Genomic DNA, 20,403 nt, shown 5'->3' on the forward strand with positions numbered 1-20,403 from the left:
TATAGCTGTCAAAATAGATTATCCATGTTCTAACATTGTCCATTTTGATTATGTAACATAACATATACATAATATAATGAAATGTGACATGTGTATATGTAACATAATATGTGCATCTTACAAATAAACGTTATAACATAATATGATATACAGTCCAAATATTGTAATATAACATATATGTTCCAATGTAAGTTACATTTAGTTGAAAAAATATTCTGACAATGAAATTCTAAATCCAAAATAATATTTTCGAAACTATGCCATAATATAATACTTTACATAGGAGTGTATATATATATATATGTGTATATGTATAGAAAAAATCCAATTACGAACACACCATTGCCGTGTTCTAATAAATTGTATAGCTTTTTTCAAAGCATAAAAACAAATAGAGTTAAGTTTTGTAACTGTAATTAAAACCATTATTTAGAAAAAAATCTTATTCCCAAATTTTCCTTTAGAAACCCACCAATGAAAAGCACCAGTCAAATCTTTTTAAATTTATCAATTATTATTTGGGTAGAGTGTTAGAAAAAAACCAAAAATGTATTAAAGCATTTGTTTTGGTGTTATCTAAAAGTAAAAAAATGTTACATATATATATATATATATATTAGTAGTAGTAGTTCTTCATCTACTATCTCATTTGCAGCACCACATTTTTCTAATTAACTAAATCAAACCGGGTTTCGAGTGTCATTACAATGGAGTCTGCTTTGTTAGCTTTCAAGGTACAAACCAAATCATATCTTTTTGCTTAATCTTGTAACTAAGTATGTAGTTCAATACTTTCATCATCAATCTTTCTCATCACTCTTCACCATCAATCATCAATCTTTGTCTTACACACATATTTTAGATTGTGTTTATAACCAAGTCAGAAGGCTGAAACTGTTCTTTAACATATGTGTGTGTGCGTGTGTGGTTTACTGGCTTTTTTATATATATTTATTTCTCTCTCTTTAAGTTTTCATGTAGAAATCAAACTATGTACTATGTAACACAGTTTTGGAGTAGACTCGTTTTGATAAAAGACCCTTGTGACGTTCATTGCAGAGACCATTGAATGGGGTTGGAGCAAACAATGCATCACCATTGAGAGAGATGCATCAAGAGAGCACGGTGCAAAAGAAGGTGATTCGTAGAAAAGACCGGTGGACAGATTCAGAGGAACTCAAACTCAAAGACCTCGTAGGGCTTTACGGTCTAGACAAGTGGAAAATCATTGCAGAGAAGATGCAAACAAGAACAAGTAAAAGTAACAGTTTTTGTTTTTTTTTCGTACTTCACATGAAACTTGAATCTTTTTTTTTTTTCTTGTTTTCGTGTGTGTTTGAAGGTAATAGTTGCAGAATGAGGTGGTACAACGAGCTCAATCCAAAGACTAACCAGGCAGATTTTACTGAGGATGAAGATGAAGTGATCCTTGTAGCTCAAAGATTATTTGGTAACAAATGGTCAAAGATAGCTAAGCTTCTCGAAGGAAGAACAAACAATGATGTGAAGAATCGTTGGAGAGTACTTGTCACGAACCGAAGCTTCACGAGGCAATTACAATCGAAGTTAAGCAATCTCGCTGCCCTCGTGAGACAACATCCGCACAAACTTCTTGCTGGTTTGTGTCTCCCTATAAACTAAACCTCATATTTCAAATCTTCAATAGATTTAGAGCACCACACAGCCAAAAGGGTTCACTCTGAGTTTTTGATGTTTTTTTATGAAGCTATGGACGAGTTTCACAACTACCGCAGTAATATGCTAAATGAGGAAACTACTAACCTCCATGCTCAGTATCTCCAAGAAGAGAACAATTCTTCACGCATGCCAGAGCAACACTCAGGTCATCATCATCACTTCTCTACCATCTTCCCTGCAGATCCCTTGGCACTATTCACGCCTCATGTTTCCATCCCTCAACCACCACCACCACCACCATCAGCACCATTCTCACTACCATCACCAGGAGCAGCAGATGCAATGACCAGAAAAACCCCAAAATTTTTCGATTTTCTCGGGGTCGGAGATTCTTGAAGAGATTACTTAAGAACTTTGTAACTGTAACCTTTAATCCCTATGATGAGAACTCTGTGAAACATCAACAAGGTTGCATTTTTACAAACAGTGAAAAGCAAGAGTTTGTATTCCGGTTTCGTAAGGTTAAGATAAAGTCTGAGAGTGACTAAATAAAGTGTTTGTTTTTCTATTTTTCGAACTTCCAGTTAAACACAAAGAGTACATCTATCACAAGAATTTCTAAGCTCCTATGTAAAACTGAAATCCTAAATACAAAGGAATCTAAGAGTCTAAGATTCTGGAAATCCAACATTTCCACAAAAGGCAAAAACTTAAACAGCTTGAGCAATACTCTTAATCCGACTAGTGTTTGCCAATGATTCTTTGAGCTCATCCATTGTGAGGAGTCTAGTGGATTCTAAATGCTCTCTACGGGAATCATCAATCTCATCCAAGCTCAGTTCCTTCAACAAAAACTGTGTTCCCACTGCATTTATAGTTTTCTCTATAAACACAGATCGTTCAATATAATCCTTCATTCTACAAACGAAATCTGTGTGATCTCTTTCCTGCAATACTCAAATGCAGCTAGACATCAAAAAACTGCGAGACTGATAACTAAACTATACCAAATCAATGAAGACATCTAGACTGAATAGAAATCTTACCAGACGGTACTGAGGCACTCTTGAAGGCAGCTTAAGATAAGCCATGTTATTCTCATTATAGTCCCATAAAAACGATGTATGGTGAATCCATCTATTCCTCGTTATCGATTGAGCATTTCCACCAAACTTACGATCACCGAAAACATAATCTGAAACCCCGAAAAACAAACAATCAAAACGTAAACTTTCAATGTGCCAACAGATGAAAACACACAACAACATCATCAGTGTTCCAACAAAGCAAACAAACCGTTCTCACGCAGCTGAAACCCGCTGATCCCGTTGAACACATGGCTATACAAGGAACCACTCCAAGCCATAACAGAGCGTGGATAAGGCTGAACATTAGGAACATCATCTCTATTGCAAATCAAACTCACAAAAACAGTACTTTCATCAACAATCACAGTTCCTCCACCAGTAAATCTCTTAATAACAGGAATCCCATCTTTCACAACAGGTTCAAGCTCAACAAGTTCACAAGGCTTCCTAATGTAAAACAAAAAAAAAAACTTCACATTCTCAAAACAAAAGATCACATTTTTATAACCCAGAAAGAAAAAAAGAAGCTTTCTTTACCCTGACATCCCCATGACAATTGTAGGAACATTGGTTCCGTCGTTGATGATACACCAATTCTCAAAAGAAGATCTAAGTAGCCTTTCTTCTAAAACCAATTGCTGCAAAATCGGTGTTCCTCTAAGCTTAACGATATTCATCAATGGAAGCCCTAGATCTTTGAATCCATTCACAATCATCTTTAAAACCCTAAAGTTGTCGACTTTTTCCACCAGAATCACTGAGAAAACAATCCAATTTGCTCAGACGTTGGTGGATCGTTAGAAACATCTCAGAGAAACTTCGATGATTCGATTCGGCTTAAATGAGGAATTAGACCCTCATCTTCATATAAAACACAGAAAACCCCCTAACCTTTTTTGGTGCACATTAAACCCTTCCAATTTAAACATAATTATTCAATTAAGACACAGCCAAATAAAATGTAAAATTAGTCAAAAATTCAATATATTTATTATTTTTACAAATATAATATTCAAAATTTTCTGCTTTTTGGCTTAATGAAAACATAACCAAATAAAATAAAGAATTATTCAACACTGAAAGAAATGTTAGCTCTATGTATTACTCTAATTAACGGTATTTCGCCAAAAGTAAACGGTAATTCAAAAAAATGGATATAGTCATATAAAATTGTATCTAGTAATAAATATTTATGGTTAACCTAAACACAAACTCCTCAAAATATGTTGACCCAAAAAAAAAAAATCTCAAAGAACATGATTGGTGGTTGTTGTAGGATAAGATTTTCTGCCCTAAACACATAAATCCATTATAAATTCACAACAACCCTAAGCAATCTCACATAAAAAACTATCATCTCTCTCTAGACATCTCTCTGAATCTCTCTCTAGACATCTCTCTAGATCTCTCTATCTCTCTCTAGAGCAGCTTTCACCATCTCCTGGAAAAACCTCAAAACACCCGGAAGTGGTCTTTCTCGATTTGTCGCTAGAGCTTGTGTCTGGCCGTGTAAACCCATCACACACAATTCCATTTTGTAGAAAAAATATGTCTCACCAACTTTAACTCCAGGGATTGAATCAACAATATACTTACACTTATAGGCACGTTCGTTGTTGGTACAATCTTGGATTGGGTGTGTGGTTACACATTATCTATCCTATGGAGATGTGTGTGCTGAGATTACACGACCACACACTAGCTTAAAAATTATATGTCATCATGCATCTAATTGTTATTTTTCATTAATATAGATTGAATATATGTATGATGCTTAATTATTTGCAAGTCTTTTACATGTAAGTGAGTAAAATTAAACACACATCAAAAACTGTATCTTGGTTTTCAAAAAACTAATCCGTAATAGAACTTCGTTAAACAATTATGGTTTTGACTCGTAAATCACAAGACCAAACACATGTCTATCCGGATGTGATCTCATATTTGTGGATCACAATATTTTAGTTAGACACATCTATTTGGATCTCATACTCAACGAATCACACGTCATATAACATATAATATCACAACCCTAGCTCAGTGTCCATCGATCATGGCGGCCATATATAAAACCTCAATGCTTTTTCACCAGTTGATAGTAAATTGATGGATTAAAAAACCATTAAGGCAAAGAATATTTAGACAGCGAAAGAAACATAGAGAACCAAAGTAATACTAAATATCTTTATACAAGAAACCAAAATTTTATAATTATAAATAAAAACTGTTAATCATAAATTAATAGTCGGTCATGTAAGTTGGTTAAGTCTAGCTGTGTTGTTTAAGGTTGATACAAGTCACTCCTTCGACGGTCCTCACTTCTGATCGGTGGTTGTTTCTTTCTAACTTAAATTTATACTATTAAAGGAGTAAATTAAAAAGAATATAATAATAACTATGATGTATATAGTTATCACATATATTTTATGTCTATCTCTTTAGTTACATATATATTTTGTAAAAGCGATGGCAGACTTGGCACAAGAATTGCGTTGGTTGAAGATATTGCTTGCTTGCTGCATCTGGTTTTCAACATGATTAACCAATGACAATGTGTTGCGACAGTAAAGCTGCAATTTTGCGAACAAACTAAATATATCAAAAATGATTGTCATTTTGTTCGTGACGACATTATGGCAGGCACGATTGCAACACGACATGTCTCCTCTGCTGACCAACTAGCAGATATTCTCACCAAGGCTTTGGCCGGCAAGGAGTTCAACTATTTTCTTCTCAAATTGCCATACAAAACTTATATGCTCCAACTTGAAGGGGTAATAGGATATGTATATATAGTTATCACATATATTTTATGTTTATCTCTTTAGTTACATATATATTTTGTAAACATGTATAAATACTTTGGCCTAGAGGTGTTCATCAATAAGATCGACAAATATTAAAACCTTAAGTCTAGTTTGTTATATAACATTGTGTTTTATAAAAAAATATATGTCATTGTTACTGGTTTTAAAGAAAAAGAATTATGTTATTGTTTTAAAGAAACTTACTAATTTTTCTTTTCAATACTAAATAATTTTATTGATTATGAATTTATTGTATCGTGATAAACTGATCCTTTGACCAAACAGGAAGATCCCTCACCACTTTATTCAGAACTGAAAACGCTAATATGGACTATGAAGAATATTCCAAGAAAGATTGACTGTCATATATATATTGGTTGTATAAGAAGTTCCAATATTATATTTTCTGTAGCTACAAACTAGTAATGGAAATAAATCAAATTGTTGACTGCTTTTTAGAATTTATCTTTAATGTAATAAAAATAATCTTGGTCTGAAAGTAGATAATTTAGTATCCAAAGTATAGCTAATTTTATGATTAATGTTTTGGTCAAATAAAGTATAAAATTAGTCAAGGAATTCAAGTATATTCTGAGAATTCTCAATCTAGTCAAACATTTTTAAATTATAGTTGACTATGCAATGTATAAAAAGGTATTAATTTTATTTGTATTAATGGTTTGGATGATATTTTCTATATCTATACAAATTTAAGAAAGAATATAAAATCTTCTTGTAGAAATAAATTTAATAATTTTTTTAGAAATACATAAAATAGAAAATATGTAATAATTATAATGTGTATATATATATGTCCACCTTTTAGAAATTATCTTTAATATATTAATAAAAATAATATAAAAATAATTATTTTTTAGCTAAATCAAAATAAAATTTCCTAAAATTACTAACTAGACAATGTATAGAGTTTTATATTTTAAAGACTCAAACTTCCTACACTAACGGTATTTCGCGGGAAATTAACGGTAATTCAAAGAATTATTATAAAGTAATAAAAACTTTAAGAAAATCTAAACACAAAAACTTAAAAATATATGATGATTGGTGGTAGTTGTGGATAAGATTTTCTAATTTATCATTTCACAATACAAATTCAGTATAAATACATTGAGCCACATTATCAAAAAACTATCATCTATCTCTCTTTCTCTCTAGAGCTGTGAGCTTTTTCACCATAGATTATGGTTCAAAGTTTTTTTAAATATCTTTTAGGATATAATTATTGTTTTTGTCTTACCTTCTTCGAGTAGGATTTGAAGATGAAAAAGTGACGGAAGAGAAAGACAAGAAATGTAAAGTTAAAAATAATTCAACACTGAAAATAATTCAACACTGATGAATGTGATGATAGGAAAGAGTGTTGGTCTACACTAATTTCCAGTCAAGTTTTCAGATTGCTCAACTGACGAGACATACAAGAGTATTATGTCTTGATCCATTTGAGCAATTTGAAAGTTTGATTGGAAATTAGTTTCGACCAAACACTCTTTCTTCTCTAATCATTCACATTCATCTGTAACAACGTTCAATATGAAATTGCCTTTTAAACAATACATTTTTTTTGTCTTTCTACACAATCGCAGTCACTTACGTCTTTGTATCCTTCTTGGAAATGTTATTACAAATTGTCCCGATTGTTATGTGTTTCACCATTGTCATCCTCATAATCTAAAAACTACAATGGTGGAGCAATAAATCATAGTTAATTAATTAAGAAATGAATCTTTGAAGCAATACATAATAACGTTTTTTTTCCTTTCACTATGATTTTCTTTTATAGCTAATCTATGAGATGTTTGGTTGAAGAGAGAAGGGTGATGTTGTATCGAAAAGATCTAACGTACAAATGACATTTGCCATGTACAAATATCTGATGTACAAATGATCTGATGATGATGTGGATTGTTATTTTTTTTATAAATTATACTCCCACTACCCGCGTGTATATATGGTATATCAATTTGGTGATTGTTTAGTTTGTTTTATCGAAAAGCAGGTATACTATATGTTATTATAAATGAATCGATGATAAAATGATTCCAAGACAAGAGTGAGCGTCGAGTTCATCTTTACGATATGTAATTGTAATGAAATATTTATAATTTTAGTTAAATTTATATATTTTGTTGTTTTAAAAAAAAATTATAACTCCGGTGGATAGAGATATCATGTGAAGCATTTAGCACGAATCAATATTTCCCGTGGAGCTTACTCTACGCTCCCACGAACTACTCAAGGAGTTTTAAGAGAGCTTGCCCTGATGCTTATAACCACACTTATGGCGATGAAACGAGCAACTTCACATGTGGCGGTGAATTGATATTTATTATTTCTATATAAAATTGTTTGATTTTGTATTTTAATTAAAGGTTGAAATATTTTTTTTCGTTAAAATCAATATTTTGAGAATTAATTACAATTTTTTAAGTAATATAGCTATTATGATGTCTTGAAGTTAACCCCAAAGTTTTCAAGTCGGTAAAAAAATGGCAAAATGTCATAAAAATCCCAAACTTTCAAATTTGGGACGATTTAATCCCAAACTTTAAATAAGTAATTTTAATCACAAAGTTTTGTTTACTTTTCCGTAAAATAGCTAAGTTTTGTTGACTTAGCCGGTTTAAACATGACGTTTAGTTTCTCTTAAAATTGCAAAGACGGGGTTAACTATCCGTGAGTTGCTTCCGTTTAAAACCACAAAACGACGTCGTTTAACAAAAACTGAATACGCTAAATCCCAAAATCGATTCATAATTCACAAATCTAACTGCATAACCCTAGAAAATCCAAAAATTCTATTTACTTCTTGCTGAATTGTTGCCATAGCGCGGACCCATGGAGAAAGAAAACGACTTCCAACGTCGTTTTGTCATCAAAGAAACATGGTCATTTAGGCTAAAGATAAGCAGCTCACAGATAGTTAACCACATCTTCAAGTTTTTAACAAAAATGCAATGTCATGCTTAAATAAGTGAAGTCAACAAAACATAGCTATTTTACGGAAAAATCAACAAAACTTTGTGATTAAAATGACTTCTTTAAAGTTCAGGACTAAATCGTCTCAAATTTGAAAGTTCAGGATTTTTATGACATTTTTCCCGTAAAAAAATTGATATAAACTATAATTAATAAGACTACAATTTGATGATATATAACTACACCATACCAATTGGTTTTAATTATTAATTATATATAGAAGATTTTGTAAAGATTGAAAATTATGGTTCTACTAGCTATCATATATCTCAATTAGGCATGTCAATTAGGGTTAAAGCCCGCGGGCTAGTCCGGCCCGGTCTTGAAAAACATTGGGGGTAGGGCTTAAATATATATGTCCAGAAAAAAACCGGGCCTTTTGATCTAAGCCCATTCGGGGTAAAGGGTTTTCTGGGCTTAACCCGGTCGGGCTCGGCCTGGCCAGAAAAGCACTAAAATAAGTATATTTTTGACTTTTTTAATATTTTAGTTTTTTTTTTTCAATTTATTTTAGTTTGAATAGAAGATTTGATTAATGAATTAATTTTCATATTTACTTACTTAATACTTTTAAAATCTTTATCTATGATATTTTTTATTATTAATATATGTCAACAACTAAACAAAGCTAAAATTAAATATAAATAAATAAATATATATATATATATATATATATATATATATATAAGTATCTTGATTTTGAAATCATCGAAGTATATTAAATTTTGACTCTATCATCTACTTTAAAGTTTAGTTCCATGTTTTATTGGGTTAAAGTGTAAATAATATATTTAGTTTTCATTTTTTTCTCTTAAATTAAGTTAGTTTTAATGAATATTGATAAGTTATTTAAATTTTGATACATTATTTTTTATAATATATTTTTAAATATTCTTTTTTTTAAACTATTATGAACTTAGAAGTTGATTTTTTTATCGGTAAATAAAGCCCAAAAAAGCTCGAAAAGCCCTGTAGCCCTGTTAGGGCCGGGCCGGGCTTTGAAATATAGGTCCAGATATTTTCCGGGCCGGGCCGGGCCAGGCTAAAATATATGAGGGCTTTACGGGTTTTGGGCCGGGCCGGGCCGGGCTAGCCCGATTGACATGCCTAATCTCAATCTAGTAAAAATTTTAATTGTTGTTGACTATGAAATATATAAAAGGTATATACTGGTTGTATTAGAAGTTCCAATGTTATATTTTTCTTTATCTACAAACTAGTAATGGAAATATATAAATCAATTGTTGACTGCTTTTAGATTTTATCTGTAATGTAATATAAATAATCAATTGAAATAAATCTAATGTTAACTGCTTTTATATTTTATCTTTAATGTATATATATATATATATGAACAATAATCTTGGTTTGAAAGTAGATAATTTAGTATTCAAAGTATAGCTAATTTTATGATTAATGTTTTGGTCAAATAAAGTATAATTTAGTCAAGAAAAATCAAGTATATTCTGAGAATTCTCAATCTAGTCAAACATTTTTAAATTATAGTTGACTATGCAATGTATAAAAGGTATTGATTTTATTTGTATTAATGGTTTGGATGATATTTTCTATATCTTTACAAATTTAAGAAAGAATATAAAATCTTCTTGTAGAAATAAATTTAATAATTTTTATAGAAATACAGAAAATAGAAAATATGTAATAATTATATTATATATATATATATGTCCACCTTTTATAAACTATCTTTAATATATTAATAACAATTATATAACTATAATTATGTTATAGCTAGATCAAAATAAAATTTTCTAAAATTACTAACTAGGAAATGTATTGAGACGTATTATTGAGATGTATATTCTAAAAATTCAAACTTCCTACACTAACGGTGTTTCGCGGGAAATTAACGGTAATTCAAATAAATATAAAGTAATAAAAGCTTTAAGAGAAATCTAAACACAAAAACTTAAAAATACATGATGATTGGTGGTAGTTGTGGATAATATTTTCTACTTTATCATTTCACATACAAATTCAGTATAAATACATTGAGCCACATTATCAAAAACACTATCATCTATCTCTCTTTCTCTCTAGAGCATGAGCTTTCACCATAGAAAATTAATTGTTTCAGAGTTTTCTTTTAATATCTTTTAGGATCTATTTATTGTTTTTTTCTTAACTTCTCTAAGTAGGATCTGAAGAGACGGAAGAGAAAGACAAGAAAATGTAAAGTTAAAAATGATTCAACACTGAAAATTGTTGTGGATGAATGTGATGATAGGAAAGAGTGTTGGTCTACACTAATATCCATTCAAGTTTTCAGATTGCTCAACTGACGAAACATACAAGTCGATACAAAGAGTATTATGTCTTGGTCCGTTTAAGCAATTTGACGGCTTGATTGGAAATTAGTTTCGACCAAACACTCATTCTTCTCTAATCTCTCACATTCATCTGTAACAACATTCAGTATGAAATCGCCTTTTAAACATACAATTTTTTTGTCTTTCTACACAAACGCAATCACTTTCATCTTCATATCCTTCTTGGAAATGTTATTACAAATAGTCTTGATTGTTATGTGTTTTACCATTGTCATCATCATAAAAAAAAAAATACAAAAAGAAAGGCTACAGTCTACACTATAGCATATTTAAAATAAATAAATAAAAAACTGTTGCGAGATAGGTCAAAGTCAAAGACACGAGTGAACCTTATTCATAGTCTCTCTGGTTACTTCGTGAAAGCAAAAGGAACAATTTTGAAGCCATGTCCGCTTTGTCTGTGATCGAACAACGACTGTTAAAGTGGAACAAAGTCGCATCTTTATTACCCAAACCAAACAAACCTCTTATCCCCATTGATCGTCTTAACGAGCTTTTGAAAGCCTGTGCTAATTCAAGCTGTCTAAGAACCGGCGAATCGATCCACGCTCATCTGATTGTTACGAACCAATTATCTAGAGTTAAGGACGTGTTTCAGATCAATTCTCTGATCAATCTCTACGTGAAATGCGGAGAAACTGTTCGTGCACGCAAGTTGTTCGATATAATGCCTGAGAGGAATGTTGTTTCTTGGTGTGCGATGATGAAAGGTTATCAGAATTCTGGGTCTGATTTTGAAGTTTTGAAGCTGTTTAAAAGTATGAATTTTTCTGGTGAATCGAGACCTAATGAGTTTGTAGCCTCTGTGGTTTTTAAGTCTTGTTCAACCTCTGGGAGGGTTGAAGAAGGTAAGCAGTTTCATGGATGTTTTCTTAAATGTGGTTTGATGTCTCATGAGTTTGTACGGAATACTCTTGTCTACATGTATTCATTGGGTTCGGATTCACGAGAGGCTATCCGAATTTTGGATGATCTTCCTTATTGTGATCTCCCTGTGTTTAGTTCGGCTCTTAGTGGTTATTTAGAGTGCCGTGCTTTTAAAAAAGGGGTTGATGTTTTGAGAAGGATGGCTTACGAAGATTTGGTTTGGGACAACATCACGTATTTGTCTTCTTTACGGCTTTGCTCCAATCTCAGAGATTTGGATTTGGGTCTGCAGATTCATAGCCGAATGATACGGTTTGGTTTCAACTGTGAAGTTGAGGCAACTGGTGCACTCATTAATATGTATGGAAAATGTGGTAAAGTCATCTATGCTCAGAGAGTTTATGATGATACACATGCTCAAAACATTGTCTTGAATACGACGATCATGGATGCTTACTTCCAGGATAAGTCTTTCGAGGAGGCTCTGAATCTGTTTGCAAAGATGGGAACTAAAGATGTTCCCCCTAATGAGTTCACTTTTGCCATTTTGTTGAATTCAATTGCCGAGCTATCGCTTCTAAAACAAGGTGATCTTATTCATGGGCTTGTTCTGAAATCTGGTTATAGGAACCATGTAATGGTTGGCAATGCACTGGTTAACATGTACGCCAAAAGTGGCAGCATTGAGGATGCAAGGAAAACATTCTCAGGCATGGCTTTTAGGGATATAATTACTTGGAACACATTGATATGTGGATTCTCACATCATGGATTGGGGAAGGAAGCACTTGAAGCCTTTGATAGAATGATGTATGCAGGAGAGATTCCCAACCGCATCACTTTTATCGGCATTTTGCAGGCTTGTTGCCATATTGGTTTTGTGGAGCGAGGGCTTTATTACTTTGACCAGTTAATGAAGCAATTTGATGTTCAGCCTGATATACAGCACTATACATGCATTGTTGGACTTTTGAGCAAGGCTGGATTGTTTGAGAAGGCTGAAAATTTCATGAGAACAGCTCCAATTGAATGGGACGTTGTTGCGTGGAGAACTTTGTTAAATGCTTGTTATGTTCGTCGGAATTACACTTTAGGAAAGCAGGTAGCAGAATATGCCATGGAGAAGTATCCAAAAGATTCAGGAATTTACATATTGTTATCCAATATCCATGCCAGGTCAAGGGAGTGGGAAGGCGTGGCAGAAGTGCGTTCTTTGATGAATAAAAGGGGTGTTAAGAAGGAGCCTGGAGTAAGCTGGATAGGGATACGTAATCAAACCCATGTGTTTCTTGCAGAGGAAAGCCGACACCCGGAGATTATGCTGATTTATGCAAAGGTGAAGGAAGTTTTGTCAAAGATTAGGCCATTAGGGTATTCGCCTGATGTTGCTGGAGATTTCCATGATGTGGATGAAGAAGAGAGAGAAGATAACCTCTCTTATCATAGTGAGAAGCTAGCTGTGGCATATGGTCTGATGAAAACGCCAGAGAACTCGCCATTGTACGTGACTAAAAACGTGAGGATATGTGATGATTGTCACTTTGCAATTAAGCTTATCTCGAAAGTCTCAAAACGATACATAGTTATCAGAGATTCCAATCGGTTCCATCATTTCCGAGATGGTAAGTGTTCTTGCTGTGATTACTGGTGAAGGTATCAATCGAAAGCTGATTAGTGTGATGGAGACCTCTTGCGCCTCTATTGCAACCTCGATTATCATAAGTAGTAATAAAAAAAGTTGCTATTCATTTTTTCAAGATCTCTAGTCATCAGTATCTAGGTGTAAATAGTGTCTAACAGTTCATTTTTCGTTAGGCTTAGCTTCTACGTTTTGGCAGATTATTCATATCTGAGAATTATTTCCAATCTCATTGATTTTTACGCTCTATTGGAGCTTTTGATACGAAAAGTTTAGATATTTATACAAGGTACTGTGACAACAATATAAACAGACACAATCTCACAGCGAGAAGAAAAGAAGTGCATAAATTGATAGACTGTTACTTCAGGAAATACGACTTCAGCAGAGGTTGTTCTCCATGAACTTCACAAATCCATAGAAATCGATTCTTCCGTCTTTACTTCCATCGAATGATCTGATTATTCTCCTGCAATTCTCAAGGTTAGTTCCTTGCTTTAAGCCAAGGACTGTCGAAACTCTTTGCAAATCGATTGGATCGAGAAACCCATCTCTGTTTTCATCAAAGACATCAAAAGCTTGCTTCACTTCATCCAAGCTTGGCTCTTTCTCTTCAAACAGATTGGAAAGCTCCTCGGAACTGTATCGTTTTTGAAGCCCCTCGCTTCCTGAGTCGGTGAGAAGTCCTAAGCTCTTCATCACCATCACTACATCTTCTCTGAAAAGACCGCCATCATCGTCATGATAATCTTCGCGTTTGATCGAAGTTTGGAACTCGAGATCTTTGCTCTTCTTCTCGGAAACACATTGCTGCTGGTGTTGAAGAAGAGGCCAGAACCTGGAGAAAAAAGTCTGAGCAAAAGAAACCCATCTGAAAAACCCGATGAGGAAGAAGTTGATCAGAGCAAACAAAGGGAAAGAAAAAGAAGATGACTGTTCGCATTTAGATAAAGAACTCTTCTTCTCCATGGTTATAAAGCTATAAAACTGGTTCTCAGTCATAACTTGATGTTAATGCTATATCTTGAAAGAAAGACTAAACTAGGCAAATGAAAGAATCACAAAGAATGTTATTGGAGGAGATGTGTGAGATATGAGTTTGATTCATGTCTATGTATATATAGATGAGGAATAAGTCAATGTGGACATAAGTTCTGGTGAAGAGGCAAAAGAGAGGAAGTTGCAGTTGGAAGAAGAGACCAAGAAACAAAGAAAGGGAAAGGGGAAACTTACAAAAAGACTTTAGTCGTGTAAAGATATGAATAAATTAACAAAGAGGAAATTTCTTATGCACCATTTTGATGGGAAGCTTGGTCAGGTCACTATTAAATTGTAGTATACACCTGTTTATTAGTTGTATTTAGGATTAAGGTTTTTGATTAGTGACTCCTCCTTAGTTTATGTTAAGAAAACTAAAAGAAATTGCACAAATTATGATATGGATTATATTTTTAGAGGTTTTATTTGAGTTTATATATGTAACCAAATCGACATATATTTTTGGTTCATGGTTTGAAATTGTCATTGTCGTGTGGTTCAGTTCATTCTTTTACAAGTCTTGGCTAATTTCTAAAAAAAAATATTCCAAAGGTGAATATTTTACTTTTATTCGGAATATTCACATTATGAAATTTTTTGTGGAAGTTTTGTCAAGACTAGTGAGGCATAGAGTTAGACTAAGAAAAAACATAAAAGCAAATGAAAATTATTATATAGGTAATTAATTTCCACAGTTAAGTAATCGTTTTCTTGCCATTATATGTGACTTTTTTGACCAAAACGTTGGAGTAATCAATTAAAAGTGATGACTTAATTCATACTCCTACTTATTATAAAGGAGATCAAAGTATATAAAATCCAAAAAAATAGACTTAAAAAATATATAATATTTAAATTTAAAATTCAGGATATTCAAATTATTTTTGTCTTAAAATATTTTTAAATATCAAATTAAAAAAAAATATATGGTATTTTATATTTTTAACTTCAATTTTATTTTACTGGTATCAATTATTTTTGGCAGATCCGGATCTATATAATTGTTTTACAGATCCGAATTCGAATTTGGATATCTCAAAATTCTAACGTATCCATCTAGTGATTGCAGATTTGAATAAGACAAACACATATTAATGTGACAATTGCAACTAATTTCCTAAAGTAAATTTCCTGGAAGTGAGCAAAGTAGGTAGTGGCTTTCTTTTTCATTTGGTGTTTTTCACAAATCTTTTTTTAATATTAATATATGCATATTTTTCTTATTTTTTATAAAATCAAAACGTTGTTTTCATTGGTTGTTTTGGTCAATATTATAATTCTAATATACAGCTGACTCTGTCAATCCATTCACATTCAGTGTGGGCTTTTAAAAATTCCTAAATTATACAAATATCGAACTAAGTAGTTGGCAGCTTGCAATATCTTCTTCTCTTCAAGTATCTAAAACTCCCATTTATGCATCAACCAAATTGCAACCATTAGCTTGCAATGAGGAGGATGTTGAATCATTTTCTCGTTATTCGTGATCGGGGATCGCGGCTTTGCTTATATGGAGACTTCGTTATATCTTTTTTAGATGATGATTTGGGTTGGTCATAAGGATGATGACTACACATCTACTAGAGCAAACCTGTTGATATGCGATGGTTGAACCTGACATCGCGGTCATCATCTAAGAAGCTAAAGCCAGATTTCTTGGTGTCACTAATTCTTAAGCATGATCCTGAGAAACATTCATCATATAGCATTGTTTCTAATTGTCTGTGAACATACAAACAAAGTCAAGACCGTGATTTGTAGCTTACCAAACAAAGAATCGGAAAATAAGTAAATTTCTTGCAAGATTTATTTAACTACAGATTTTGGGGTTTTCCATATATGATACAACAAACTTTTTTCACTCTGCAACCCAAAAAAGGGAACACTACTTCTCCCTCAGCTATGTCAACCACTATATATATACACATACACTGTGTATATATATTTATATATAGAGCTATATGTACAAATGGACTCACCTGTTTTCTTGGAACACAAGATTGAACCCCAAAACAATCAAATCAGCTTTCATAGGTTTTGTTTTCTCTTCTTTATGAGGTCTCATGGAAGTTTGTTGACCTAGAAAGAGCAGCAGGATTCGCCTGCAACTCCGGTCTTCTTCCCGGAAGACTGCTTTTTTCTTTGGTTGATGATCTGAAAGCTCCGAAAGTGTCTGCGTTTTCATCTTTCTTGATCCCTAGTGTTTCCCATATTGAACTCTTAGCAGCTTCCTCTGGATCGTCGACTCTCAGTGTCTTGGGAACCCACAAGCATCTCTCGGGTTTGCTTTTCTCTCTACCAAGTGACTCGGTTTCTTCAAAAGCGGTTCCTGGTTCAGCTGCACTCTCGTCACGTGAATGTTTACCTAGTGTTGGAGAATTTGGACCGGAACTAGATGGTGAATTGGGTTGCGGCATCCAGGTGAAGTTGTTCCATGCCCCTGGTGAAACTCCCGGGCAGCTCCAGTAAGCAGGTGGAGGGTAGAACGGTAGAACAGTCCATGAAACCCCGTTCCACGCATAAGGCCAAGTTGGTGGTCCAGGAAAGCATGGAACTTTTGGCAATGGGCTGATGACTGTTCCAGCCTCTTCATTCGACGGGTTTAAAGGAACAGTAATCTTCAAACCTTCATTCGGTTCTTGTAATACAGTTTGTGTTTTCAGCATTGACTTCTCAGCAAGATTCAATCCAGAAGCCATAGATTCACAGAGAACTGAATCAGAGCCAAAAGTGAGGAGGTTCGCACCATTAGGATGTTGAAGATCACTTCTCACCGCCTTCTGCATACCTTCCCCAGATGTTATGCTCACATGACGGTTATAATGAGAAGCCGGACTCTTGTTCTTGCGTCTCCCCGCACCAACGGGAACATTCCTCATCGTTCCACCAGCAGTCCAATATCTCTGGCATTTCTTGCAGAAATGGCGAGGTTGGTTAACATTGTAGTTATTGTAGTAACAGAACTTGGTTTCCATACTGTTACACCGCGGACACGGCAGAATCTTATCAGGTTTCTTTAACTTGGCCTCTTGAGAGCAAGCAGTACCACCCGACGACTCTTCATTCGTCTTCTTCGCAGCCTTTGTTGTTTCCGTTTTGTCAGTTATACCCGATGTCGTAGTAACATCATTAGATTCCTGCTTCAATGACCCTTCCTTACACTCATTATCTTTTTCTTCCTGAGAATAACATAAAAAACAAACTGATTCACAATGATATCCATAAGAACAAGACAAAGATCATTGTTCTGTATCCTAATCAAACAAATAGAAGCTTAAAGCTAGACGCAGCAGAGAAGCATCAAAGTATGTAGTTATACAATGAAACTAAACTACTAATTTAGTTGGTTTAGATTGAAATAAACCCTCAAAGTTCTTCAGCAATTCAATATATATGGAGAATTTAATTGGACCAAACAGACAAAACCAAATGGAAGGAACAGATTGAGATCTCGAAACACTTAATAAAAGAAAGAAAGAAAAAAACTCATTTGAGAATCCAAGATTTACAATTTGTTACCCAATCCCCAAAAAGAGGTGAATACAACAAGACCTAGTTCAACATAAACATACAAAAACAACACCTTTCCCAAAAAAAACACAAACTACAGATTAGGACCAATCTAAGATCAACCCATCAATCATTACCAAATAACAAATCATGTGTAATCATCAAAAACCAACAAAGGAAACGATTTCACAAATCAATAAAAATCTTACCTTTTTATCACTCTCGCTCTCTCCCCCTCCACCCATATCTTCATCATCATCATCTTCATCAGCACCGGTACACGAATCTGATAACCGGAGAGGATTCTGATCTTGATCCTCGGTTGTTAATAAAACACCGGTAAAGCTAGAAGAACAAGAAGAATCAACAACAACACCACCAAGCTCAGGTAAAGGAATCGTCTTTCCAAACAACTTAATCGCCGGATCAGCCATATTGAATGATTCCTTTTTCACTTCTTCTTCTTCTTCTTCTCCAGCGAGAAAAAAGCGGAAACTTTTTGAGAAGACAGAGAAAGAAAAGTTACAATTTTTATTTTGTGAAAAGAGAGAAGAGAGAGAGAAACGACTGTCTTGTGTTTCGGTGGTTGTCTGAAGTTTTTTTTGTTTGGTCTGAGGGATTTGTTTATTTGGCTTTGCGAAAGAGGAAAGAGAAGAAAAAGATTACACTTTTTTATTTTTTATTTTGTGTGATCTTTCGAATTGTGCAAGCTTTTGATTCGCCCAGAGTGCCACGTCATCACACGTGAGGCTTCTCAGCCACAAGTTTTTTGTTTTTTTATTTTAAATTTTTTGTGGACTTTTGTTTTCTCTTTTTCTCTTTTTCGTCTCGTTTTGGCTTTCTTTTTATTTTCCTTTTCAAGCTGGTCAGCACCCTTTTTATTTTTATTTTACTTTTTTCTGTATTTCATACTATTTTCTGTATTTCAAATGTCTTGTTAAATAATACTTTGGTTAACTAAAACGACCATTTCAAAAATGAATTTTTTTGAAATATTTAGTAGTAGTAGGAAATAATATAATATTTGTAAATATTTATTGATATCTAAAGTTATCACCGTAATTATTTTATAAAAGTAGATTCAAATATATTGTTGTTAAAAACAAAAAAAAAATTGTTGTTTATTGAGATGGAAAAGAATATGTAAAAGAATCAATTGTGTTTTTTTTAATAGCAATAAAACAGAGCATTAAGAATTTCAAAGTGGATTTAAGTATGATCATTATCTATTTTGCATTAAAAGTTGTATACAAGGTTTTTTTCCAAAGAATCCAATGAAATAATTTGATTACAAATCCGATCATCGATGTTTTGGAAAAGTTGAGATATCTTTACGTAACAGGTGCCATCAATACAAGAGTTTTGCTTTCGTAAAATAAAATAGATCGTCACCTAAATTCAAAAAACTAACAAGATAGCTCACTCTAATGTTAACATCTCCTTCTCAAACGTTCGAAACTTTCTCTCAGATTAGTAAATCAAATCTATGGTAAATTAAATATTAAAACTAATCTGGAACTTTTTTAACTATTTTAAAATTTGTTAAGCTCTTTTATTTGTTTTGTAGCGGTTAGATCAAGTTTCTCAAAATGCTCAAAAAATTCACAATTATTTTACTTTCATTTTTTGACATAATATTTGTAAATATCATAACAAACTTTATACCTTCAATCAAAAATCATCTAAAGTGTTATTAGAACTCAAAATCATTATAAATTTGTGTAAATACACCCTCTTATGGGTTTTTTACCGTCATTTTTACCAAGAATTTCCTAACACTTATTATTTAAACATGTTCAAAGCGACAAAGTATTTAGTGGAACTTCAGTTTCTTTTTTCCTGTCTTGTCATAAACAAAAAAAAAATTTGTAACAAATCAGAGAGATACGTGTGGCTGTAATAAGTCGATGTTAGAAGTTGTGGTTATTAAAGAACGCCAAGTCTATTTGGAAAAAGTGCAAATCGCATATGTGGATAAGTTTTATGAAACGCCAACTCGATTTGTCTTTGCAAAATAAAAGTGCAATTATGTGGATAAGTATCTCTATCTATCCATCTACCTTTATTTCAGATCCCAAATATATATAATATAAAGTTTTTTTCTTTGCATTTTTCATTTTAATATATTATCCCACTTGTAGGCACGACTGAGGAAAAGATTCTTGAGAAAACATATTAAATCATTTTCCAACTGTTGTTCCCTCGAGCCAAAGAAAACGTTTTTTTTTTTTTGCCTATTTTTTTTGCAGAACAATTTTGTCTTTTTAATTGTATAATAATTATAACTTATAGGAATTTTTGTTTAACATTCTCGAACTAGAATTTGAATGAATTGTATTGTCGAAACTGGCTAGGTTCATGAAGACACTTGGTGATCAAAGAAAACGTTTTGAGCTTCACTTAAAACATGTTAAAAAAGTTCTTCAATAATATTACTTGATCAATCTATTTGTACAAATTTAATTTTC

The 20,403-nt window shown here is 32.9% G+C and overlaps 5 protein-coding genes across 5 annotated transcripts; 2 read left to right on the top strand and 3 right to left on the bottom strand.

The window, feature by feature from the left end:
* Positions 1 to 651: 651 nt before the first annotated feature.
* Positions 652 to 2,208, top strand: LOC17880471 (transcription factor MYB117). Its single transcript, XM_023779105.1, has 4 exons — positions 652 to 734; positions 1,060 to 1,255; positions 1,343 to 1,618; positions 1,727 to 2,208. Exons 1-4 carry the CDS (start codon positions 708 to 710, stop codon positions 2,032 to 2,034), a joined length of 807 nt encoding a protein of 268 aa, XP_023634873.1. The 5' UTR covers positions 652 to 707; the 3' UTR covers positions 2,035 to 2,208.
* On the bottom strand, positions 2,184 to 3,536 carry LOC17880855 (putative lipoate-protein ligase A). The gene is made up of 4 exons (XM_006284266.2): positions 3,264 to 3,536; positions 2,935 to 3,173; positions 2,685 to 2,833; positions 2,184 to 2,585 (listed from the first exon to the last, which is right to left on the bottom strand). Exons 1-4 carry the CDS (start codon positions 3,440 to 3,442, stop codon positions 2,349 to 2,351), a joined length of 804 nt encoding a protein of 267 aa, XP_006284328.1. The 5' UTR covers positions 3,443 to 3,536; the 3' UTR covers positions 2,184 to 2,348.
* Positions 3,537 to 11,211: 7,675 nt separating this feature from the next.
* On the top strand, positions 11,212 to 13,505 carry LOC17877402 (pentatricopeptide repeat-containing protein At5g39680). The gene has a single exon (XM_006285079.2). It carries the CDS (start codon positions 11,267 to 11,269, stop codon positions 13,397 to 13,399), a length of 2,133 nt encoding a protein of 710 aa, XP_006285141.1. The 5' UTR covers positions 11,212 to 11,266; the 3' UTR covers positions 13,400 to 13,505.
* Positions 13,506 to 13,599: 94 nt separating this feature from the next.
* Positions 13,600 to 14,571, bottom strand: LOC17878816 (probable calcium-binding protein CML45). Its single transcript, XM_006285546.2, has one exon. The coding sequence runs from the start codon at positions 14,387 to 14,389 to the stop codon at positions 13,769 to 13,771; it is 621 nt and encodes a 206-aa protein (XP_006285608.1). The 5' UTR covers positions 14,390 to 14,571; the 3' UTR covers positions 13,600 to 13,768.
* A 1,628-nt stretch (positions 14,572 to 16,199) lies between these two features.
* On the bottom strand, positions 16,200 to 18,545 carry LOC17880290 (cyclic dof factor 2). Its single transcript, XM_006283501.2, has 2 exons — positions 18,145 to 18,545; positions 16,200 to 17,604 (listed from the first exon to the last, which is right to left on the bottom strand). The coding sequence occupies exons 1-2, from the start codon at positions 18,367 to 18,369 to the stop codon at positions 16,477 to 16,479; spliced, it is 1,353 nt and encodes a 450-aa protein (XP_006283563.2). The 5' UTR covers positions 18,370 to 18,545; the 3' UTR covers positions 16,200 to 16,476.
* Positions 18,546 to 20,403: the final 1,858 nt, after the last annotated feature.

The sequence above is a fragment of the Capsella rubella genome, unplaced genomic scaffold, assembly GCF_000375325.1.
Source record: "Capsella rubella cultivar Monte Gargano unplaced genomic scaffold, Caprub1_0 scaffold_7, whole genome shotgun sequence".
Lineage (NCBI taxonomy): Eukaryota > Viridiplantae > Streptophyta > Magnoliopsida > Brassicales > Brassicaceae > Capsella > Capsella rubella.